This window comes from Apis cerana, linkage group LG1 (genome assembly GCF_029169275.1).
Source record: "Apis cerana isolate GH-2021 linkage group LG1, AcerK_1.0, whole genome shotgun sequence".
NCBI classification, from domain to species: domain Eukaryota; kingdom Metazoa; phylum Arthropoda; class Insecta; order Hymenoptera; family Apidae; genus Apis; species Apis cerana.
In genome coordinates, this window is record NC_083852.1 from 20,664,138 (window position 1) to 20,690,119 (window position 25,982).

At 41.8% G+C, this 25,982-nt stretch overlaps 1 protein-coding gene across 22 annotated transcripts in view; it reads left to right on the forward strand.

The window, feature by feature from the left end:
• The window catches only part of LOC108003197 (dystrophin, isoforms A/C/F/G/H), a 419,614-nt gene that overhangs the window by 81,957 nt on the left and 311,675 nt on the right, over positions 1 to 25,982 (forward strand). For all 22 annotated transcript variants that reach the window (XR_009828767.1, XR_009828769.1, XR_009828768.1 and 19 more), the window contains one exon: positions 11,976 to 12,081. Coding sequence is in view for 19 of the 22 variants with exons in the window: in XM_028669405.2 (XP_028525206.2) it covers positions 11,976 to 12,081 (106 nt within the window). In the remaining 3 variants the exon portion in view is untranslated. The remainder of the gene's footprint in view (positions 1 to 11,975; positions 12,082 to 25,982) is intronic.

The window sequence follows — 25,982 nt, forward strand, 5'->3', positions numbered from 1 at the left end:
ATCGAAATACTCGTGCCGGAAAATCATGCAGCCATGTTTTGTTAACCAGCTAAACTTTTTTAAATATTTCTTCAATATTTACGTTTCCTTCCCTTTCTCCGTCACAATTCTCTAACTTGAAGTAAAAAATCTCTCGATTTTTATCGACGTTCCTCTTCGATCTTGTGAACTTTCCCGCGTTTTCTCTATAAATTGATCACGTTCGTACCACTCGTGCCTCCTTCGCCGTTAGCCCTTCGTTGTTAATAAACGTAAAAGCGTTTACATTTCGACGTGGTAAGTGGCCATATAAAGGGAGAGAGGAAACGGTCGATCGAGAGGGACCATTCATCAGTGAAACTGGAAATGTCGATCGGAATTTCACGTGTGCGATTCCAAGATTTTCTTTTTAACCAATTCCAGGATAGTAAATACTCGAATCTGCCGCGGTTCTAATTAATTCGACGAGGTAATCGTCGATGTACCGGTTCGCGAAACGATATTCAACAATATCAAATCGATTCTGTTCGTTGAATGGATAAATCGTGTTCATTAAATCTCGCTATTCTTTCTCGCTCTTTTTTGCACTTCTAAGCGCGTGACTGTGGAACGCGTACAAACACGTCGTGGAGAAAAGACTCGCGAAACTGTTGTTGCATCGGCAAGTTCGTTACGCTTGCATTAATGAGGAATTGGCGTATTCGGTAATTGTCGAGGCGAAGTTGGTGCGCTAATTTTGGAATCGCTAACGAACCTCTACGACGTCTCGTGGCGCGTTTCTCACGCAAACGCGTGCATCCGTGCCTATGGTTATAACCGCGTAAATTCGATAATGTGATTTTGACGAGAGGGCCGGCCAATGAAATTTCGCCAACGAATGCGACCAGCGAAATGAAACGAAAATCGATACAGCCTCCGGTGGTGGCCGGCTCGCGCTCCTCCGCTTCCTCCTCTCCTTCGTGGCTTCCTACTCGTCGTCGTGCTTCTTCTTCGCCCTCTTCGCGAAAGGATGCGGTAAAACGACCCATCTCCGCCTATTTCCATCGAAACAAAAAGACTCGCGGTTTCGGTCGGGGAGGAAAGATTTCTCTTTTTCAATCCAAATTTTTTCTATCTATGGATCCGTAATCTCGTTCACCCGGGATCTTGATATGATCCATATTTTCCTCTTCGATTGATTCGTGAATAATGCATAGGGAATTCGTATTTTCACGATAATTAATGGAATAAATTAGACGGTATTAAACGGCCGCGGTGATTCGTTTCATCGATGTCTCTTTATCGAGGGTTTGTTTAAAATTTTATTTCATCGTATCCTTGAATATTTTATCATATCCCGTTGCGATATTACGTTTAATTCCAATTCAGGATCATCGTTCGTATTATCATTTCTTCTTCGTGTGTTATTAATCGTCGGATTTAGTTTCGAATCCCTTTCGTTCGAGGGAGGATATTTCGTTTAAAGGGGGTGATCGATAACGATTCGATTCGATAATGATGTAACCCGAAACTGCATTCGGATAATCTATATGGAATAATTTATCCGTAATATCGCGCGATTATTGTTCGGCCAAATCGTTTTGATTAGAAACGTTTCGAATAATTAAATTAATATTCATTTCATGCAATTTCGATTTCACGTCCCGAGCAGATTCGCGCGCGTTATCTTTAATTATCGAGAAGAAATTTCGGATTGAATTTTCGGAAACACGGTTGCATCAATTGGTATCATCCACCCTTTAAACAAACATTCCAAATTTTCCACCCCTCTGTGCGCATCTTGTCACTGTTCATTTAGGAGTTTTGACATTGCGGCAAGCCGCATTATCCGTCGCCTCGACCGATTCCGCAGAGACCCATGCAGTTTGACTGGTTGACAGTCAACCGGTTTGACATCTCGTCATTTCGAGTTCCCCTCTCGAAAGGGGGAATTTCTTTGTTCTAATATTCCACTGATATTTAATCGCGAATTCGTGTGAACGATGAACGAAAATTAGAAATTAGAAAATTAATAAAATATTGGCCACCGATTGAAATTTTGCGCGATTGCCTTGCTATTTAATTTTATTATTATTTCGAGAAAGATATTTTGAAAGAAATTGGAAACTTTTAGAAACTATCGTTTTTAATATATAAGTAATTATGTAGATGATTATTATTAAGCTCGTTTCATATAAAATGATTCATTTTAGAAAATTAATGTTAAACCATTTAGAATTAAACGGTTAAATGAACCGATAGATAATACTTGTCGCGCGTCAATTTGAAGCTTGATTCTAGATGCAATTTGAATAAACTGTTTTATTATGAAGGAGAAATTTAATTATTAACGCGTAAAAATTGTTACTAATATTAATAGATCTTTCATTAATCACATATTACAGAACAAAAATAATCAATAAAATTTCAATAATAACGAATCAAAATTTTTCGTTTCAAATTTCCATTAATATTTTTTTAATCTTAATGTCTCATTTAACAAATTCATTTAATTTTTTTTCTTTTACACGATTTAACATAACTTAACTTTATTTTTTAAAAATCCCTCGCAAAGCCAAATATTAAAATTATCCACGTGTATCCACGTATTCTTATCAATCGATCTCTCGACGAATGCAGACTCCCCCAATTACCACATTATCCACACAGCGGAGAACAGGATCCGTTGCCCAGGAACGGTATTCCACGGTCCACGTATTTACGATAGTGACGGTGCAACGAGAACGTTCTCGGCGGCATTACGATAAATTCGCGCGCGAAATATCTGTGGCTGTGCAACGCGGGGGTGCAACACGGGAGTGCAACGCGTGAACGGAGGGCGAAACGATGGGACGAGCGCGTGTTGTCCTCGTTGAACGGCCCTGAATGGGCGTGCACGAGCCGCGGGCAATATACACGTATGTGTACACACACGTATATATGGAATATATACGAAGGAGAAACGAAACGTCTGCCGCGGCCGTGTAAATAAACAAAGGGGATCGTTGTCTGTTCGTGGAAACGAACGACGCGCGCGTTCGCTTGGAGGGGAAAGGAAAAACAAGTAGAATCGTTTAGTCGGCTTGTAAAGGGCGTACGCGATGGATCGAAAGGAGGCACGACCAGCAGCCGGCTCGAGTAGCTTCTCCGGGTGCACGAACACTCTCCAGCTGCGATTCAACGTGAGTATACACGAGAATTATCTTCCGTGTATTCGTGGGAGAAGAAACGCGTAGGAAAGGGAGGGGGAGGGTGGCGTACTAATATTTGCCTGCATTTAACGGGTTTAATGATGGTGGGGCGGGTGGAGGAATTTATTGCTAGGCTCGGTTGCTCCTCACCGACGACGAAAGGGAAAAAGGAAACACGATAGAATTACGAGGCTTGGTGGTATCCTGTCCGATTCCGTAAAGTGGCATATCTCTCTCTCTCTCTTTCTCTTGTTTCGGTTCCCTCTTTAATTCGGTTTTGCAATTGAAGTGAATGCAATTCAAAAGTCGTGTTTCCTTGTATACGCGAGTTAGTTGAAGTTGAGTTGTCCTCGTAAAGTTTCTTTTTCTTCTTTCTCGTTTTTCTCGTAGTTTTTAATAGTTTTGGAAGGAAAGAAACGTTTACGAAATATATTACGCAGTTTTCTGTGATATTATTTCTCGAGTGTTAGAGATAAGAAACCGTGTACGTAATGCGGCGATCAAAATAAAATGAGTCAATGTTTTCGGCTTATGTTATCTTAATCTCGTTATCTCAGTCAACCGTCGAAACGAAATATACGCATTATTTGCACGGAAAATCGTTTCTCTCTCTTTCCCTTTTTCCCTTCTTCTTCTCTTAGTTGAAAGATTGTGGAATAGATCGAACCGTTCGAATCTTAGGAAAGCGGGGGCGGTTTCGTTTTAAGTCGAATTTAGAGGGAAGAGATTTAGAGCGGTCCCCTTTGATGCTGTTAAAAAAACGAATTTCGCGCGAATATTGTTCGTGAAGGAACGCGGGGAACGCGTCTCTGGGGTTTTCGGGGTCGCGTTCTTCCGGGATAAATCGTACAGCCACGGTTGCTCGATAATTTCGTTTTTTTCTCTTCCTTTCTCTGGTCGGTGGTAGTGGTCGGTTCGCTTCTTTACCGGCCGCAATGCAATAACACCGTTTCCCCCTTTGACGTTACCCTCTTCCCCGCGAGGATAGCCACGGCGAACCGCTTTACCGGGCAAATAGAAAAGAAAATTAACAACGTCAGTGGAAATCTTCTTACCAAAAACCATGTTGGTTTCGCCGAGTTTTTTCCGCCGTGGGTGTAGACCGAGTTATACAGGGAGATATCTTTTGTTACCGTTGTAATTCTACTTTCTTTTCGGCCCCCCTCTTGCCTCGTTTTCTTCTTTATTTTTTCACCCTTTCTTTGTACCCTTCTTCCTCCTTTCTTTCTTTCGTTCTTTCATTTCTCTACGAATAGAGGAGTGTTTTTCGGTTGTATTCCAGAATGGTAACTTTCTTACATCACGTCCAGAACAAGCGTCTCGTTACTCTTGCAACTTTGCGATCGTTAGTTCCGGGTGGGAGGCGAAACTGCAGCATAAACGGGCCGACTCGTACGTTTACTCCTCTGGCGGCGGTAATTCACGCCTGGCTCGCATTAATTATCGATCAATCCCTAAGCTGTTGAGCCCTCCTGGCGCGGTTACTGGTACTGGTTGCTTGTAGGGATTCTTTTTATGGGTTAAACGGGTAGGACAGAACTTTGATTCGAAGGAATGTAATCATTTTGATTTTTAAAGTATTTTGGATTAATTAAAAAAAAATAGGAAGGGAAGAAAAGAATAACGCGATGTGTAAATTTTAAAAGAGAAGAAAAAAATGTCAATATGAATAAATGTAATTATTGTGAAAGTAATTCGAATAATCGGTAAATATCTTATAGGGAAATTCATCCAATTTAAATATTTTTGGCAGGAATTCTTTTTTAAAAAAGTAAAATAAAAATTCCATTTCTTTCATGTATAATCTTGCTTGAGAATATTTTTTTAAAATAGAGCGACGCATTTGAATATTTTACATATTTAATGTTTCGCTCTATTTCACATAGCAGAATTACATTTTAAAAGAAACAGTTTATTAATAATGCATTTCCATCCTGATACTTGTTTAAAAAAAGTTCGTATATTTTCAATAATTTTATTTATTACCGATTCAAATTCACTTTTACGAATTTTCGCGAAAAATTTATCGAAAAAATCCTCGAATAATTGGATCTCGCAAATTTCAAGGAACGATCGTTCAATGACAAGATAATTTCACCAAATTACGTCGAATACGATAAAATTTATTGCGTTTTATTTAGTCGACTAGTTATTTCCGTTTAACCATAATTTTGCCATCGGTGGCAAAGCTTTTCTACTCCAGACTCCAGAGATCGAAACTCTCAGATGTTTGTTAATATCCTTGAGTCCAGTTTTCGCTGACAGGATTATACGCGAAAGCCCGCGTGTCATCTCCTCCGGCATTTCCATTAACGAAACTATACTCGTACACAACAAATATAGTACGTCTCCACCGGTTTCCACTCGCCTTACAATCAAATTCGATTTCGTTTTATTAGATATTAGTTAACCGTTTTACGTAGCTGATCGATCGACGTCAGTTGATGTCCCCATTATTCATAACCGGGACAAAATGTCTCGTGAACGTAGCTATTTCAATTTCCTCTTGACAAGCTTGCGCGCCACTGACACCGGTGCGTCATCCGTTAACCCCTTGGAACGGAATATCCTCTTGGAGATATTTTTTTTTCCTCGGAGGAGGCCAATCTCAGTGTGGTTGCAAGATCTTCCTCGAATAAAAACGAAACGGGGAGAAGAACAAAACACTGTTTCTTCGAGATTGAAATGATCATACGTTGCGATTAATTATAAACTCGCGTTTGTCATTGGTAGAAGCGGCGCGTCCACTCAGCCTTGTCTCTCGCGCAGTAGAACAGCCATACAATTAAAGCGACATTTCTGTCGAACACGTTCCACATTCCCCTCGTTACCCTTGCTCATTTTCTACGAAACTCTACTCTACTCACTTTTCTTTTTTCCTTTTCAAAGAGGATTGGGAAAATAAAATCGTAAGATTTCGAACTTTTTCACGCGAAACGCAAGTTTGATCAGAGTTGATGATCCGATTCCATATTTTGCAACGATTAGCAGAAGGGAAATGATGAAACAGGGGAAAGTAAGATCGCATTTTTGTCTTGTTTATGAGGAAATATTTCATAGTTGGAAAAGTTATTCGGGGTTGACGAGGGTTTAACCGGCAATTTATCTTGCGTCCATCGCGCGCGCATTCTTTGAAAGGAGGAAAAAAAATCCTCCTTCGCGATTACGCAGTCTTCTTCGCCGATCGGTCCATAACTTCCTCTTTCAATTACGTTCTAATTGTATTCGTAGGAAAAGACGTCCGACAGCTTCGTGATTATTCAACCGAGTTTTAACTCGAGAGAAAAAATCGTGCTCGAAGCTTTAAGAAACGATGTCGATCCGATTTTCCTTCGTTTCGTTGTTCTTTTTTAGAAAAAGTATTATTTTGGGATGGCTATGATGAAAGATACATGGCGAAAGGATTATAAAGTAATAACGTGAGACGCGTATGGTAATAGAAATATGGTAATAGAAGAATATGGAAATGAAGAAAGGTAGAAATTAAACGAGTATTAGAAAATTAATGTAAGGTAGATGTTTGCGAGGAAGGAATGCTTGATCAGATATGCGAAGTCAACGTGTACCGTGTTTGCGTTGTTAAAATCGAGGGGCAGTACCAGTTTTCATTTGCATACTCGGATAAAATAGATTACGCGATTAGATATTAAAGAGAACGAGAGAAAGAGAGAGAGAGAGAGAGGGAGAGAGGGTACGAGAAATACGGAACACGAGAAATACATGATTTGAAACCGTTCGTCAAACATTATCGCTCGTACTCTCGTATTTTATCTTCTCCATTGAACGATGTGTTATCGTTCGCGAAGCGAAATTTCCTATGATTTAGTCAACCCGGTGGCGCACCGTTAATTATTCAAGACTTATCTGAAACAACATGCGGCCTGTTGTGCGGCGAGGGAAATTGCAATTACGCGTGTGTCTGAACCGCCGGCTTTTCACGACTCTACAAACTTAATGGCGTAATAACGCGACGTGAAAAGAAGCTAACCGTGTCAAGGATGGGAGATAATCCTCTTCTTCTAATAAAAGAAAAAAGAAGGAAGGAGAGGATAAAAAATCCGAGTCGAGGCGGAATAGTTGATGCCGTAGAAGCGAATTATACGAATTTTTTTCTCCCCCTCCCCCTTTCGTTCTTTTTCCCCCACGTTTCGCGAACATTAATTAAGATTACTAAGTCGTGTTGTGCCGTTTCTGTATGTGCATCGGTATACGAAAAAAAAAGGAGAGGAGAAACGGAGAGAAAAAGGAAAGGTTGAAATGAAATATATATATATATATATAGAGAGAGAGAGAGAGAGAGAAAAAAGAAAAAATGCACGACCGAAAACGCAGTCAGTTCGTAGAACGGATTAAAATGGACGCGACAGGAGGCGTTTTCTGGATATCACTTTTTCAACGCGAACGATAACATTCAGAATGTTGGGGAGAGGGAGAGAGGGAGGTATCTATTGAAACTCCCGTGGCTCCTGTTTCAACGGTTCAAATCCTACGGGTTTTCCATTGGTTATCGCGGAAAGAGAGACGAGAATGTGACAAGCTACTTCTGCCTTTTCAACGAATTGGCGCGTACTGTTCGGTTAACGTTTCGATCTATGGTTAGACCTTTCGATTCAACGCCATCGATATCCCTTTTCGTTTCGGGAGAAGTATCGAAGGATATCGAAATAGGAGGGAAGGACCGTGGGTAGCGGGTGATTAAACGCGATTAACGTGGATTGGAATGACGAATGTGGTACAGGGAACGAAGGGTATTCATCGGTGGAAGCATCGAATGGTGTAACGATTGTCAAAGTTTTGATATCGGGATTCGCTGTAGCTTTATACATTGTGCATTATTTCGTTTCTTTAATTCGATGGAAAATTTAAAAATTTGATATTCAGCGCGAAGAAAGAAATTTCCATAATTTTTCCAAAATTATCGGCTTGGATTAGCACCCTACGTATTTCAAATTTTAAAACTCTAAAATTCTAGAAGGCGATTTAGAAATCTATAGAAATCTAGAATTCTGAAATTCAAGAATCCTAGAATTCTAAAACTTTTTAGACGCGGAATTTATGGAACTTTGGAACTCTAAGTAACTTAAAATTTTGGAACTTGAGAAACTGTAGGAACAATAGAGCTCCAGAATTTCCAGACAACTCAGTAATTCTCCGATCTTAAAAAAATTTTAAAAATTCATCTTTTAAATCCACGATACGAGTCTAACATTACGATGCATCTTCTTTTTATTTATTTTTTTTTTTTCACACTCTTCATGACTCGAGTGCACAGAGGTATAACACGGTTGTTTCGCATGCAAAATTCATGCGCGTAAAATTCGAACGCGTCCTTGGTCGATGGTCTCTTCAACGCCACTCGTCCCCATAAATCTCGTTGCATTTTCACGTAGCATTAACGGAGTTCGTTTCACGCATGACAAAGTCACCATTATCCAAGTGTCCACTCGGGACACTCTTGTCTTTAACTTTGTATCTACATAACGATGCGATGCATCACCATACATTATATCGAACGGGTCGGGGTCGTTTCCATATTTTCGTGCCTCCTCGCCTTCTTGAGCTTCACTCCATATATATATATATATATATGGTGAGTTTTCCATGCTGCCGGTGACACGGAAGTAACGCACGATCGATTACACGCGAGGCTTATAAATAACTTCGTTTATGCGCGGTCGTACGAAGTTGAGATTAAAAACGGAAGAAACGAAAAAGAACCACGGTTTATACGTTATTAATCTTCGGTAAATAAGTTTATATAATTGTATATATATATATGTATAATAAAAATTTGTCTAATTGTTTTCCTCGGTTTAATAGGAGATTAATTTATGAGAGGATTTTACGAAATATCGAGTCGAAACGATGTGTATCGAGTATTACAAGTTTGCAAGTCTTTTAAAAAGTAGAGGCGTTTGTTTATACGAGTTTATCGAGGAAGAAACAGATTATTTGTATTATAGTAGGAATTCTCTTCATCATGATTTTTTTTTGTTTATTCGTTTAATTTAAGAATTCACGTTTACACGAGAAAGAAAATATTTCATTATGAAATATTTTTCTTAAAATTCGTAACAATGTATCGAATATGTACGAAATATATTTCCAATTCACATTATATTAAATGTGGATTAACGCTCGACGATGTAGTATCGGGTAATAAAAGCTCAAAGGTTAAGGTTTAATCGGTATTAAAGTTTCCATTCGTCCGTATAAACCGAAAAATTTCACTTTATTCGGGGAGGGGGAACGTGAAAAAGTAATGAACGAAAGTTATCTATTTCGAAAGCGCATGTTGAAAATTTGATCGGATATAAAGTCAAAAGTGGAACTATCCCTTGACGAGAAGAAAGAAAATGGATTACCAAGATTAACAGAGTAATCCGGCCAGTTTCGATCTGGCTAATTCGACGACACACAGCTGACGGGGATAGAGGGTGGGTTCAGCATCGAGCGAAATTGGACGTGGCTGTTCGGTGATAAAAAAAAGTCCTCCTCCGAGACTATTAAGATATTCGATATATCGATCATTGTTCGAAACTTTCATGGATAATTGAATTCTTTATTATTTTTTTTTTATAATACACGATGTTATCTCTAAGCCTCCAAATAAACTAAAAAATGAATTTTTGAATTTTTTTCGTGTAATCGGCCCATGATTCATCCAAATTCTATTCATCCAGTTAAATGATTAATCGTTCAATCCTCCCCCTCCAAAAGAGAACGTTGATCATTTAACTGTCATTACGTCTCTTTTCGTTTAGCAACTGAACGAATAACATTTTCTTTTGAAAGGGCAGAAATTTTTTTCTAACGCACGAATATCATCTCCGAAAAGAAATGAATTTTCGAATTTTTTCCCATATAATCGGTTCATAATTCACCCAAATCCCATTCACGGTTTATTATTATCGAAAGGAGACGTAATTTTTTTATAACACATTTTTTTCCATTTATATAATCCGTAATTTATTTCAAATTTATTCACTCACAATTCACAGTTGCCAAAACGAAAAGAGACGTAATGACGTTAAATGATGAACGTTCCGGAGAGAGGGGAGGATTGAACGTTTCACGGTTAGTCGACTATAGGAAAATTAATTTGATCGTTAGGCGAGAATGGGATTAGGATTCGGTGTAGTCGGGCGCGAAAGAGGCAGTCGTTCGCCTTTTCCTTTCATCTCGCCACGCTCCAGATTAGCAAGGCTTAACACGGTTATTGTTTTCGTAATCCTTCGAGTATCTCTGGTTCGATAAACATTTTCCCACGTAAACGATCGCGAGTGAATTCTCCCTCCTCGACTTTAATAATAAGTCCCATTATTATTTAAATCACATTAACGTGGCGGATGAATAATGAAACTCTCCTCGTCGACGAGAGTATCGTTTTTGTCGATGACAAATGATCAAACGAACGATACGGCAAAGATGAATTTGTTCGGCTAGAGAAGCTTTCGCGATACAGGAGTTTGAGTTTCCGCTGTTGCATCTTTTATCTAGATTGCATCGTTTGGTTCGACCATCCTTCCATCAAGAAAAATTTCTTTCAAAGAATTCGTTTTCCACGATGCGATCCCTTGTACACGAGATCGTCGCATAAATCTTTTCCCTTCTTTCTTTATGAAAATAAGCTTTCAAATACGAAGGCTTGGAAATCTCATAAATTTATTCATATATCCGGGTAACCTTTGTAGCTTCGTTTCAATTAGATAAATTGATACTTTTAATCAGCTTAAAAGACTCTCAACGAAATACGGGTAAATTCTGGTTCGCTTTTAATAGACGGTTCGACGAGAGGTTGTGATATTCGTTTATCATATATACCCGTGTATGTTAATGCTCTCGCGATCGATAACGCGATGCGGGGGATGCAACAATGATGTCAGTAAGTCATTTTAATACATTTCTACTTTCCGTCGAATATAAAGAGGAGGGGGGGAAGTTTTAATTAGTTGCCGTTTCGCGTGATTTTATTGCACGGTCGTAATAATCGCATGCGATGACAGAACAGGATAATAATACACGTTTCGTTCGCAATATGCTAATGAGGTTTTCAAAAAGCCCGGAGTCCCCGTGCTTCCAACAATGGGCTGCGAAAATGGTAGCTCGGTTTCTAGAATGTCTAGGACCGATCGATAGGCCCGTGTAGTAGAAACCAGTTACAACGAAGAGGCAGAAACAGGTGATCGACCCGTACCACCATTTCGTAGAACGTCGTTTCGTGGAGAATATTTATGAATATTTTTCCATGTGGAGAAAATTAAAAAAAAAAAAAAAAGAAAAGAAAAAAAAGAAATGTTTCACGAAGGAAAAAAAAAACGGAGAATCGATCATTGCAATTTAATTTCAATCAAAGTTTTCGATAGTTTATGGTTATTTATCGAATGAATGATTGTTGATCGATCGTACCTTTTGTTAGGTTATCAATTTTGATTTTATCCTATGCTACGTATTTGTATTCGATTTCAATTAAAAAAATGAAAAAAAGGAAAATATGAATAGAATAAAAATCAAATATTTTTTTTTTTTTAACGAAATAAACAGCGAAACCAATCATTGCGGTCTGATCCAACAAAAATTTTCCAAGTGTTCGAATATTAACGAAGTTGATTTTTGATCGGTAGAACCTTTTATAGATATAGATACGGATATAAATTTTGATTTACTGCGTATTAAAAAAAAAAAAAAAAATACACGTGGTCGAAAGAGAGCCATCATTCTCGTTCGTCGTTTTCAATCGAGGTGTGCAACGTTTAATCTCTTTTAAAAAAAATTGTAAACTATGACGTTTTAATAACTGAATTAATTCTTGTTTGGTTTGTACAGGATGTTCTACGAGAGCTGGGGCAGAAAAAGCCGCAGTTGGACGAGCTGGTGCACACGGCGGAAGCGCTTCGCGCGGACACGAATAGACAGCAAGTGCACGGTAAAGGTAAGCTCATTTTTATCCGTTTCAACGCTTTTTAATTCCCAGAAATTTTTATTTTCGCGTCCCCATTTAATCCATATCGCTTCAATCCCTTTTCATTTCGTATTATCATTATCATTCTCTTATATGCTCGTCGATTATTTATCGTCGTGAGATCACGCTTGTCTTAATTGGTTCATCGAGTTAGGCGATAAAGATAATTTTTTTCCCGCGTAAAATATAAAATAACAATATCAAAAATCAGGGAAGATGGAATTCAATGATAAGTAATGTTCTTCATCGCGGTGGATCGATACACGTATCGATAACCAACGACTTTAATAACTTTTTGTCATCGTAATTGATAGCAGCGATTGACTACTGCTTGCCAAGCACTTTTCAGTTCTCCCACGAATTTCAGAAGTTTAATTATCGGCCTTGATTGCTCGGCCAAAGCCTGTAATAAATTGAACCATCTGTTCGGTTGGACAGCTACTTATTATACCAAGTATCTTGCTCCAGATCGTTCTTTCGAATCGTTTCTTATTCGTCTGATCGAATGGATTTGCGTGCTCAAGATTTTTCCACGGAGTTCTTATGAAATCGTCAATTTGTCTTTTTTCCTGTACATACAGGATGATTCCAGGATGATGAAGGGGTGATGGAAGAAATCCAACTCACAATCTCGTGTCAGAGATTTTTTTAACTAATTAATTTCTTATATACATCACGTTATTTTTCTTCTAGTTTCAATTCAATTTCCATTCAAAAAAGGGTTCGGGTCAGTTCAAATTCTCTCTCTTTATCTGAAGAGGAAAATGAATAATATTTATCTTCCGCTATCATCGACGCCATTAATATTTTTCGACGATAATTAGAGCCGTTCAATCGAAGAGCCATTCGGACGTTGGAAATTACCTCAGATAACCGTTTGAAGGGTGGGGATTCGATTTATTCGGAAACTTTTTAAATCGCCGCGAATCTGGCGCGGATTGACGCGATGGAGGGTCGAGCGCGGAGATTAACGGCGGTGCCGTTAATTGTTTCAAGAGCCCTGGAAAACTCTCTTTCTCTCTCTCTCTCTTTCTTTCTCTCTTTCTCTCCCGCCGATGTCGCATTGTTCCTTCTATATTAGCGTGCCGGTACTTGTCAGTCCCGTCTGCTACTACTACGCTCGTGCATTATAGCCAGACGATTCTTTCGTCCATTGTTTTCAACAGGGCGCCCACTCTGCGTGAAATAGGGAAGAAAGGGTTCGCGTACCGAGCCCTATCAAACAGTTGGTGGCCATCCCTTGCGGTAATGCGTTCCTCTTTCGAGAATTCTTATTAATACGCGCCTTCTCTTCCCCCCCTGTTTAACCATCGTTTGCGTTGGGCTTCGATTGCGATGGCGATGGAATTTTAGAATTTCTTTCTCGGACGATATCGATAAATGTGGCGATAGATACTGTTAATTAGAAAACTTGTAAATATTTCCCTTTTTCTGAATTAATTGCGAATTAACCGGACGACGAAATTCTTCGCTTCTCTTCTATAGCAAAAATTCTTCTTCGTTTATTCTTCACCAGTTATGGAATTTTAATAAAAATGAAAGGAACTCGATCGATATTTCTTCGATATATTCACTTCGAAACGGAAAAATCTATCTGCCGGTAGAACTTGGGAAGCGAAAAACTTGGATGCACAAGTGGAAGTTAACATCGTGTGTCAAAAGTTTATCGCTTGGCGGTAAATGGAAAAATAAAAAGCTACCACCCCTCCTTTTATCGATTTAAAAATCGCTAGCGGTTTTCCACGGGGGTGAGAACTCGATGTCTGGTTTTTCGTCTTGGCTGGCGTGCACGTGCCTCCTCGAGATTGAACCGATGCTGAAGTGGGCCGACACGGCAACCTCGGTTTATAGTTATATCGAAAGGTGGCTGTATTTCGGCCGTTCTCCACGAGTCGAGATTTTTCATAACGGTCACGTTATCAAACCACCAGGTAAACGTGTACACCCTGGTTGAAGTGTTGCTGTTCCCTCACAGCCTTTAATTACCAGCACGAAACATCCGGGACATGCTAACGCTCTCGCGTTTCACCTTCGTTCCATGCTCCTCCTTGCTCTTCTCCTCGATGTTACACCTCGATGCATGTTTCGTGCCTTCTTCCATTTTGTTTCTCTCGTTGTGCAGAGAACGCGCTTCTAACTTGCCGCGTTACGTTAATTGCGCGTATTTTCTTCCTCGAAGATGAAATATCGCTCTACAAGGATTAATATCAAGATTGATATCTCGTGAATTCGTTCACAATTACGAACGAGCTTGAAAATATTCCGCCGACGATGGATGCATTTTTGTTGTTAATTCATAGAGAAGTATTCGAGGATAAAATAAAGGCGATATATAAAGCGATTTCGCTCGGAACGAAGCACGGAGAGAAGAAATGGTTCGATATGAAAAGTGGAATGACTTCGCCAGTTCCCTCGCTCGCGTTTACATAAATGTTTCTTCGCGTTAAATTAACCTGAGTAGAAATCTCTTGGTTTATTGAATATGCATTGCAGTTAAGACAGGATGGTTTCAGCTTGAAATACGACTTGAGTCTCGGTTGTTCAAGCTACTCGATATCGGTTTCGGTTTATTTCTCGAAAAAGGGGGATGTAGACGGATGCATCCGGCTGGCACGTATTCTACCATTGATTCCTTTTCAACTGGATTTCGTATTCGCCACCACTTGCGCGACTTCTGGCGAATAACCGTAGGGAAGAAGCAATAGAAGGGAAAAAGTGGAAAACGTCTCGAGATAAGGCATCGTTCCCCTCTTTTGTTCCGCGCGACGGTTACGTTCAGTTAACGTTCAGGAACTTTCTTTGAGGAGAATTCCACGCATTGTCTTTAAGCATGGCGTCGCTTAATCGAATACTTGATCCTCTTCGGCATTGTTGCCGAAAACTCCCCGCGGAATTAAATTCTTGTCGTTGATTAAACTCCAACTATCGGCGCACTACGGGTTGGAAAAAAATTTTCGCGACGAAAAAGTCACGAGCGAAAAAATTAAATAAATCTTTGGAAGCATCTAATTTCTACCTCCATATAAAAAATGAGAGTATCGAGAGTAAAGATGGAAAGAATTCGACTTCGAATTGAAATATCGAAGAAACTTTGCACATCTTCTCGAAGAAACTTCTTCTCAACGTCGTTTCGAATACGTTTCATATTCCCTCTGGCAAACGTTAAAAAATTCGCAAAAGGTGAAGCGAAATTGGATAATATTTGCATCATCGTATTTACCGAAATTCCACGCTACGAGATTCGCCGCTCGCGATATATAAGCATATCATTTGCATAAACGTATTTCGCGTTATACACGCGCTACACTCGTTCTAAATATTACGTATTACCGAGCATATATTAATAATAATTATGGAAACGCGTTAACGGCCGATAATGCAACGTCGAGGTTGCGGACGCATTCTCGAGGTTGGCTCGAAAACCTCCGCATTCCTGCGTTCAGCTTTCGGGATGTACACTCACCTCGGCCACAGTGATAGGATCGTGTGCGAGGTAGCGGCCAACTTGTACCCCCCTCCCCCCAGGAATGAAGGGAACAACCACTTTCACAGTGTGCCGAACCGCGACGGAATGATCGTTGCACGCAACGATAGAATCTCTTCGGGGATAAACCGTGCCGACAACGCATTTCTTACGTCGTAGACGCCATTCCTTTTGATTTTTTGAACCTCGTCAACGAGAATTTTACGTTGGTTAACGTCCATCGTCATCCGACTTTCGAAAGTCTGCAGACTCGAAAGTGTCAATACATCCATGCTCTTTTTCTTGGAGCTTTTCCATAAATAGAGTTGAGATCGGTTCATACTCGTAACAGCCTCGCAACCTGTTGCGAATAGGTTGGCATTCTCTTTATATTGAGATGTTTCATAATGGAGTCGATGAAGCACGGTCCTGCTTCTTGGAAGGGACCCATAAAGGGGATTAAGCGAGCTGAGAGAGAGAAAGAGAGAGAGAGAGAGAGTTATCGAATCTTGATTCACGGAGTGGAGGAGGAGCACGATTGGCCTGGCTTTTATAACCTGGCTCTTGTAGGGAAAAATATTTTTATTAACATCGAGGTTGTTTGATCTCCGAATGATGAATCGTGTATCCAGTCGTTGTGTTTGAAAAAACACAGGATGCGCAGTGTACACAGCGATGTATTGTCCAAGTAAATACGCAGAATCGATATGATAGCCGGATAAACGCGTCTATTCGCGATCGACACTCCTTTTTCTATCGTTGCTCACATCCACTATCGTCCCGATTATTTACGCGATTTCTCTTTCTTCTTTTTATTCCCGCGAATCCGAAAAAGGAGGAATAATTCTTCTCCGAACTTTCCTTTCACATTTGACGTAAATAATAAAGTATTTATGTTCATATAATTGAGAAAATTCGTTTTCCCTGGAAATATATCGATATCGCTTCTCGAATTTTCCGGTCCGTTCGAATCCACGATTTCTTAACAAATTTCTTGTAGAGAGAGAGAGAGAAAGAGAGAAAAGATTGGTTTTCATTCTATCGTTCATCTTATCCCGAAAAGAAAAATATTCTCGTTTCCACGTAGGTTTTCGCCATTCAGGGCAAAATTTCCACGTTTCACCGACCGATTACTCCTCTTACACCGCTCGCCACTTCGCAATTACCCTGAATCTATGGCAACTTAGGAGCGTTGCATATCTCCCAAATTATACGTACTTAAGGTAACTTATTGCGACTAAGGTATCAGGATGCCTCTCGCCTAATTGCTTAATTATGTCAATTAATGGGGGCGCAGGAAAGTTGCCAGCTCCGTTTCGCTTCCTCTCCAGTGGATGAAGTATGTCCGGAACGTTTCAGCCTCTGATACCCTTTCGCCTTGGGCTTTGAACCGGCAGGGGAGAGAAAGAGACAGAGAGAAAGAGAGAGAGAGAGTTCTTTGATTTTGAAGCGCGCGTTTTCTATTAGAAACCGTAATACGTATATTGTTAATTATTCCGGAGATACGAGTAGCTTTAACAATTTAGATAGCAATTTGTTTTGATTTACGCGAGAGAGAAAGAGAGAGAGAGGGAGGGGAGGAGAAAGTATTCGTATCGTCGAGTTGTTTGTTCGATTTTCTCGTTCGATCTTTCGATATTTGTTCACTCAACTTTTTTTTTTATTTATTTATCGCCGTCGGATTTATATCCGTCGTGATTTATCCTTCTTTGCTCGTGATACGGCAGAAATGCTGTTTTTGTTGCGTTCAAGTTGTTGAGAAGAGAAGAAGTTAAGATTAATAGTGGGACCATCGTGGGACGAAGGTTAATAATCCCTTCTGTTTCATTTAATTCTATATCGCTTCCGTTCGGGATTATTTTTTTATTTTTTTTTAGAGAATCCCGTGTAGACGTTGTATAGGGTCTGGAGACACGAGAAGAAAGAAATAGAATAGTTTTAATAAATGAAATATTTGCTTTTATCGAATCAAACAAACTTCTTTTCTTCTTTTATATACTTCGAAAATTTAATTGAATCTAATTTAACAAGGAAAACGAGTTCAAGTTTTCATTGTTTCTTAAAGTCAATTATAGTTTGTTTTCGATTAAATAAAATCCATCTCTTGAAAGAAAATTACATCTTTGAACGATCCTAATTTAGTTGATAATGGCCGCGTTCTTTTTTCGATTGTAAAACCACTCGTTGTCATCCGATAGTGCTTATTTTTCAATAAAACGTGCGTTTTCTTCCACGTTTTTTTCTTTTTTTCTATTTTTTTTTTTTTTTACGACGATACGAAAGAAGAGAAGAAAAGAAAAGAAAAGGAAAAAAAAGAGAGTGGAAAAGAGTGCTACAAACAAAATGGGAAATCGTTGATGGAGACATTATGCTTCCTCCATTACACACAACGAAGCTGCTTAAGAGCCGGTGTTGTTCGAGAAGATTGCTTTTTCTCTCTGGGAAAAAATTTGCTACCTCCGGGAAACCTGTCGTTTTGTGCATGGTCGAAGTTGTATTAGGGCATTAGCAAGCTAATTGGATTTAAAAATGCAGCTTTCCAGCCGGGCTTTCTGCTCCTGACACGTTTTCTTCTTTGATGCCTCGCAGCCTTTCGTGGCTTCCTGAATAGAGGAAGCATCGCGTACAATATAATTTGTGGCCCAGAGTACATATTAGTTTGGGTTAAGGTAATTTCGCTGCATTCGCCTTCACCGTACTTGTTTCTCCGCTTATCGAAGAACCGTAATCGGCCTTCTATATTTATTAATCCCGTCGATTGATGCAGAATGCAAATGTTAAATCTTTGAAAAGATTTATTTTTGCGCTACGCGAGTTTGACTGGCAACTAACTCGTCTATTTGCGAGAAGTACTCCCGAGAAACAACTTTCAACAAAGTTTCACTCCCAAATGTATTTTGCATTCCAAGTACGTTTTCGCGACGCGAGAATTCGAAAAGATCTCCTCGAAATCTTTTGATACTCGATATTTGTCTCGAGTAGAAAGGTCTTACGAAATTCACGATTTGAAAAACTCGTACGTGTCGAATCCTCGAATCGTTCCTCTTCAAACGTCGAATCTTGGGAGCGCAAAAAAAAAAAAAAAAGAAAAATTCTTTTCGATCCTTCCAACGCTCGGCTTTGCGGCAAATCTCGTTTCGATTTCCGGGAAACGTATTTTCAGTCGAATCTTTCGCGAAACGCGACTCTTACGGATCATCCAAACCAACCACGGATGGTTTCGAGTTTGGGGATCTACCAGGTGCTGCCTACCTAGTATCGGACCCTCACGATTTATCCATTTGTTATAGAATCCGTTCACCACTTTTTTAAATTGCCTTAAACATTCCAAACGCATTTCCTTCCATTCGGACAATTCATTTCATTTTTCAATATCTTTACTTCTCGAGACAAAAACCTCCGCAGAGCTACACGATGCCTCGAGATACTTCACGGCGGAATGGGGAGGGTCTCTAGACATCCACCACCGGTCTGCCCTGTGATGGCACGTCCGGGCTCGTCTTCATTCCCGTCACGTAGTAAATGCATCCGAGGCAATTTTACGAACGCGTCATCCGAGCATTTTCATTTTCGGGGGGAGAAGACACGGTGTATCAGCCGGTGTAACCGTTTCGTTGGTTGCGCGCATCGTAAATCACGGGTGTACCCGACGTTTACACATTCTTGCACGTTTGCTCGTCCCCTACGTACGCGGCTATATCCGGGACACGACGCGGCTCTTGGTCTTGGTTTACGTCTGGTTTCGCGGTTATCCCAGGGAAGAAAAATTCACCTTTCGTCGAATAGAGAATACGAAACGAGAATAACGTTTCTTCCTTTAATTAAACGAAGCGAAACGAAGCGCGATATTAATTGGCTGGAAAACAGTGTCTGGATTAGTTGGTATTCGAGCGGCGAGAGGGACGATAAATCACGAGAATAAAAGGGGAAGGAGAGAGAAAAGGGAAAGGGAAGAAACGTTTTGAAAAGACGGTGGTTCGTGGATGGAGGGAAAGAGAAAAAAGACGATCATCGGTCTTGAAGTCTTTCTTCAGGCGTATATACGCATCTTCGATATCGACGATAAGACGCAGGATTTTCTTTCTCTTTTTGTTCCGTTTTCGAACCAATGTGGATCTAACTTTAATAATTCACGTCACGCGAACCCCCGATACGCCAGCCAAGGAAACGCTCCTGGGGAATTTGCTTTCGGTACATGGCTGCGTGTCGATATATTTTATTTACCGTTCCCTCTCCCTTTCCATCGATTCCTCCTCGCAGGTTAATCTATGAATTTCCCTCCCGGTATTCTTCACCATCTTGTTCGAATCGCGTCCATTCTTGCGCGTTTATCCGAACGTCGCGCGTACTAGTTTCGCGTTATTTTGCCCGAGAAGGGAGAAGGCACGACCAGGTAAACCCGGTTGTTCCTTTTCCTTATCCCACGCCCTCCGCGATCGCTACTTATTCTTATTATGGGGATTGGAGATTTCGCGAAGAGACAAGTTCGGTGTTGGATGTTTCCATTTTTGTCCAGATATAAAGTGAAGTCGCGTTCCTTCAGGCAGTCATAAATTCAGGCTTTCTCCGACCTCTCGTAGTAGTTATTTTTTTTTTTTTCACGCCAACGAAGAATAACGGAGGGTAGAGAACGTGGAAATGTTGCAACGCGATGTCTGGGAAATGATGTTGGCTGTGACGTTTGTCGATCTGTTCAGTCTCGTTTGTTACATCTTGGAGATAACTTTTCACGCTTTCCCCTCTTGTTTCATAATTTTACATTTTACAAGCTTCCGAATCTTTTGAATCGTTTTAAGGGGCGAGTAATTATTTTATTAATCTAAATTAATTATATCGATAAAGATCCGACTGATAAACGTCGGAACGCTTGAAAGAAAGTGAAAAAGGGCTTTCTTGAAAAGCTTCTTCGCTCCGTGTCCTTTGTTCCTTGTGAAATAAGGTAACGATTAAAGTACAGGCGAATTCAAAGAAGGGGAGGGTAATTCCTTTTCTTCCAGGCGACCTTGAAATTTCTCGGGACGCGAGCCAAGGGAAGTGAATGTATCCCGTCGGGGATAAATGCACGTTGATTGGAAAAAGACTCGGCTGAATTGCCGTAAACGAGTCCCGCTGTGAAACGGAGGCGCATCAAGTGCAATCAACAATTCGTTTCACTCGAAAACGAAAATAATTACAAAACGATCGATCGCGCCCTTCAGTTTCACCGATCTCTCGAAGAATTCAACCACCGCGCACTTTTTCTCCGAAAAAGTATAGAAAATGCGGAAAACTGTAATTCCAACATGCACTTGTGACATCCCCCAATGTACGCAAAGACGCGTACTCCTTGTGAAACAAACTCATCAAGTGCAATCAACAATTCGTTTCGCTCGAAAACGAAAATAATTACAAAACGATCGATCGCGCCCTTTCGCCGATCTCTCGAAGAATTCAACTACCGCGCATCTAATTTCTCGGAAAAATATAGAAAAACTCTAATTCCAAAATCCTCCAATGTATACCCGAAGCGGGATAGTCGCAAAGACGCCGTTCCTCGTTGTCCTTGCGCGTTATCCATTTTCAGTTCCGTTCAACATCCATCCAAACAATACCCGCCCCCTTTATCCGTTTCCCTCTGTTGGCGCGAAATGCAATTTCACGCGTTTCGGGGCTTCACGCCCCTCTTCCTCTTGTTTTCTCGCGCTGGCCAACCGTTTACCCCCGCCGTTTAGAATTGAAACGTAAACGCGTTTATCGCGTGTTTCGTTATCTATCGGGCTTGAAAATTTTCTTTCTCTCCCCTCCTCCCCTCCTTCCACCGCCTCGATTCAATCCCTCTCGTCTCTCGCGTTTTATAATCAGTCTCAGCGCACGCGATCCTCCGTGCGGGCGAACAATAACGTCATCACCGGGATGCATTTCGCGCGATTCGCACTTCCGGTACGCGTGAACACGGCTGAAAACCATGGAAAATCCGATTATTCGTATCACCGCCGCGTACGAGAGCGGTGGACGAGAGGAAGGGGAGAGGAGGGGGGGAGATTCCGTGTCCCGGACGGATTTTCAAAGCCGACACCGCATTTGCGGCGAAATTACAATATAACGCGCGCCCTATGCGCAAAGCGGAATTTATTACAGCCCGTTTACACGCGTAAAACACAGGTGAGCGACGTCGATCGGAGCCGGGGATATTGGCGACGCGTGAAAAGTGGCCGGCTCGATTATCTTGCTCGTTTAGGTCGTCCCTGGTTTGTTTATTTTGATCCATTCCCTTCGCGATCCGTTACCGCACGATAATCCGGATTTTTAGAAATTTTAGAATTTCTGTCGATTGGAATTTTTAGAATTTCGACAGGAAGGAAAGAGACTCGATCTTGGACGGAATATTTTTTTCTCGTTTTTCGATAATTTCGACGGTACTTCCTTTTTTTCTTTTACTTTCCGTTTAAATTTCACGATCGCGTCGTTTGTGAGTCGTTCCAGCTGTTGTCGTTCGTTCGAATGGTACATATATACGTCTCGAATACTTTTTCTTTTACTTTTTCATTCGAAAGATCATCGTCGTGGCAAAGGATTAATTAACGATTATGGAGGAGAGAGAGAAAGAGAGAGAGAGAGATCGGTCGATGTTGGAGACGTTGAACGACGTGATCGCTCGGCGTAGTCGCTATTAGGAGGAGGGGATCTCGACGGAAGTTAATGGCAAAGAGAATTCGAGGATTACGTTAGGAAACGTGGGCTTCAAAGTGTCAGCTACGCGACGAGCTAATATAGATGGTAATTATTCAACTCGGGTGTAGCGATATGAATTTGAATGTCTACATCAAACGCTTGGCGCCGTTAATGATTAAATATTTCATTCTATTTCCCTCCGTTTCTCGCGATATCCACTTACATCAAAGCCATCCCTCCTCCGTCCTCGGTCTACATTTTCTTGGAATTTATGCGATTCGCCCTCGAGAACAAATCGAATACTAACGAGCGTTCCTTCGTAAGTTGGCGAGACCTCCCTCCGGTCGGACATTCATTAAAGGCGAGAAAAGAATTTCAAGGGAGGAAGTTATTAAAGTTTCTTTCCACGTAGGGTTAGAACCGATCCCTAAAGAGGTTGGAAGAGTGGGGAGGAGGAGGGGTTAAAGAACGAGAATGTCCCGGTTATGAGTTTCACGAGGGTAGATCGAACTGCCTGAGAGAAAGAAAGAAAGAAAAAAAGAAAGAAAAAGAGAGAGAGAGAGAAAGGTCCGCCAAAACTCGTTGAAAATTCCAATAAGGCTAACGATTTTCTCTTGGACAAATGAGCCACCGGTATGCACTGTCGGCAATGTCCCAGAACCTTGCTCGATCGGAAATCCTCCCTTATCAAATTCCCATCCGATTCGCGGAAATATGCTGCGCCCATTCGGATCCTCCTCGATGCGATTATCGATGGACCCGAGAGGCGCCTCGTTGGCATTTTACCTATCCGGAAGCGCAAGCGTCGCGGAAACTTGTATCTTCTTCGTGCCAGAGCAACTTCCTCCAGAGTTTCCGGCTACACAACTTTTAAAACTTGTAATCTTTGCTTAATATTCCGGGGATAAATTGCCCTCCCCGTAACGGTAATCCAATCCCTGTAACGATCTTCTTCTTCTTCTTCTTCTTCTTCTTCATCAGGGAAATTCCCTTCCACTTTTTACTTTTTATTCGATTTATCGGCTTGTTCGTGCGATGTTGGATCGAACGAAGGCGATCATCCACGATACGATACGAGCTGGTAAAAATTAAGAGTCGCGCAAAAACTCGAGTTGGAAACGGATATTCGAGGCGGAAACCTCTAAACGATTTTTACGGGAAAGCAGTTATTTTTCACAACAAAGTTCTCGAATCTGGGATAAGGCGAGGATAAGGGTAGATCACGCATATAGGATAGCTTAAACGATCCCTCACCACGTGAGGGGAACGAGATTCTCGCTCGTTGAATTTTTATGCTCGTCGGCCAGCTTCTTTCTGGCCTTAGAAGAAAGCGCGATAGTATTATTACGCCTGAACATGTAAAATATTGCCTGGCCGTATATTAGACGCAAGTGGGCGATTCCGGTATCCAAGGGAGTGAGGAGCGTAATGGGTAGTAGGAAGCGGAAGCGTACTCGATCGAAACTTGCATTTATTCCGTTCCTTTGTTTGCTCTCCTTTCAATCAGGCGACCAGTGCCGTTTTCGTGGAACACGGCCAACGTAAATCACCCCGCAACAATAGGATAGAAAAATTGCCGGCGTGTACTTATCGAACCCTGCGATATGATGGTAGTGCTCGCGAGCCGTTGTTACGGAAAAGAACGTCAGATATCACGCCACCGTACCACTTATCAGACTTGGACGTGCGTTGAACCTTAACCCAAGAATTCTTACCGACTTTTCTCAAACGGAAAAAACGCCAAGTCGTTTTAATTATTTTAATTCGTGAAAAAATAATAATTCAATCTCGCAGAAATCTCGTTATTTCCTTTCCGTCGTATTTATGAAGAGCACGGTAATCATTTTCGAAAGTTTCGAGGGTTGCATTCGAGATCGATGAAGCAAGTATTCCACTCCGTTTCCGGGGAACGAACGTTGTTCCTTCTCGATTTTACCGCCATCGTTCGTCGATGAAAGACGCGGGAAATCAAGTTGGACAACCGGTTCTTTTTCATCCCGCCGCACGATCAATCGATAGACACGCTTTTTCCGTTTTCGTTTTTCCTTTCGTCCACTTGCCGTTTCCGTTTCTTCTCCTCGCCCGAAACGCAACAGCTATTTTTGTCACCGCGCGGGATTTAATATCGGCGATTAATCCGATGGAATTGAACTTTCCAGCCGCGGTTGATCGCGGGATTATCAAGTCCCCGCGGATCGTCTCGTGTTTTGCCGGCCACAAGAGACTGTTTCACGCTACCGTTTCTTTGATTCGAGCTTCTGCGATCGATACCACTTTTGTCCGCCTTCGATTTGTCTTATCCATTCTCCACGCATAATTCATCTTACGTATATACTCGAAAATCTATTTATACCTATTCTCTTCGAATCATTGTTTATCGATCGTCGTAAGACACGCGAACCGATGAATGGTACGGCTACGAGGTGGTACAAGATATTCGTTGGTAACTCTCTGATAATTAACAATTATCAATTAACAATTATGGTGTGGAAAGAGAGAGAGAGAGAGAGAGAGGAAATCGTAGTTCAGTGGCAGAGAATCGTTAGAAACGCGCGGCGATGCAGAGAAACGGGAGAGAAACTAACCGTTCATTAACACAGAAGCAGCGTGCACTTGTCGACTTCTCGTGATTATCGGTATCGCGAGCGTCGTCGACGACGGCGACGAGTAATTACGCACGCTTAACGCGCTTGTGTGCCGCGCGTGGAAGTGGCCTCGCGCGAGAATCGGTCCGCAGGGCTCGTGTGTTGTCGCACGCGGTCTGGAGACGCAGGTAGCCGGGCACACGCGAGCTTTTCGATGCGCCGGTGAGAGTGGAGAGAGTAGGAGAGAGAGCGAGAGAGAGGGAGGGGAGGGAGGAGAGAAGAGGGGAGGACAAGGAAGGAGAAAGCAGGGAGTAGTAGCAGCAGACGACGGTGTATATATCGGAGGGATGGGGCAGAGTTGGAAAGGTGGAGGGCGTAGAAGAAGAAGGGGGATGAATAGTAGTGCCGTATCTACCTGGTGCACCGGTAGCCGAGGGATAGACGAGGGGTTATTCCACCTACACAAGAGAAACGGTGCTGCTCTGGTGGCAATGGATAGTGGTTGAAGGGTAGAGAGAGGATTCGGTTGCGCCGATGGTGGAGACTTTAGGGGGTTGTGGATGGTGGTTGTAAGGATGGTGATAGTGTGCCGGGTAGAAGAAGGTGGTGGTGGTGGTGGTGGCGTAAGAGGGCAATGGTGACAAGGGCGATGGTGGTGGTGCGCCGGTAGTAGTGGTAGTGGTAGTAGTACTAGTAGTAGTAGTAGAAGCGGTGGTGGTTGGGGCGACGGCGGCGGTGGTGGAGGTGGTGATGGAGGTAGTGGTGGTGGTGGTGGTGGCGGTGGTGGTGGAGGAGAGGGTGCGGCATCGTCGATGGTGGTTGTGTTGCCGGTGGTGGAGGAGGCATGGGTTGGTTCCAGTGTTCGCGCGGCCGCTCCCTGTCGCACACGGACGACTCACCCCGACGCTGACGGCGTCGCGACGCTCTCGCAATCGCCGCCAAAAACGTGCTCGCGAATAATACGCGTAGAAGCGACGTTTGCCCCCTGGAAAAACCCTCGTCCTCGTCTTGTGTTCCGCCGAGTTTCGAACGTTGGTCCATTTTTCGATTCTCTGGCCCCGCGCCACGCCGAGCCACGAGCCACGATTCCGAATCGTTCTCGAAAGGGGTGCGCGTGGAAATTGCGACTAGATCCGCCGTTACTGTGCCGGCGGACGTGCTCGACTTGATCG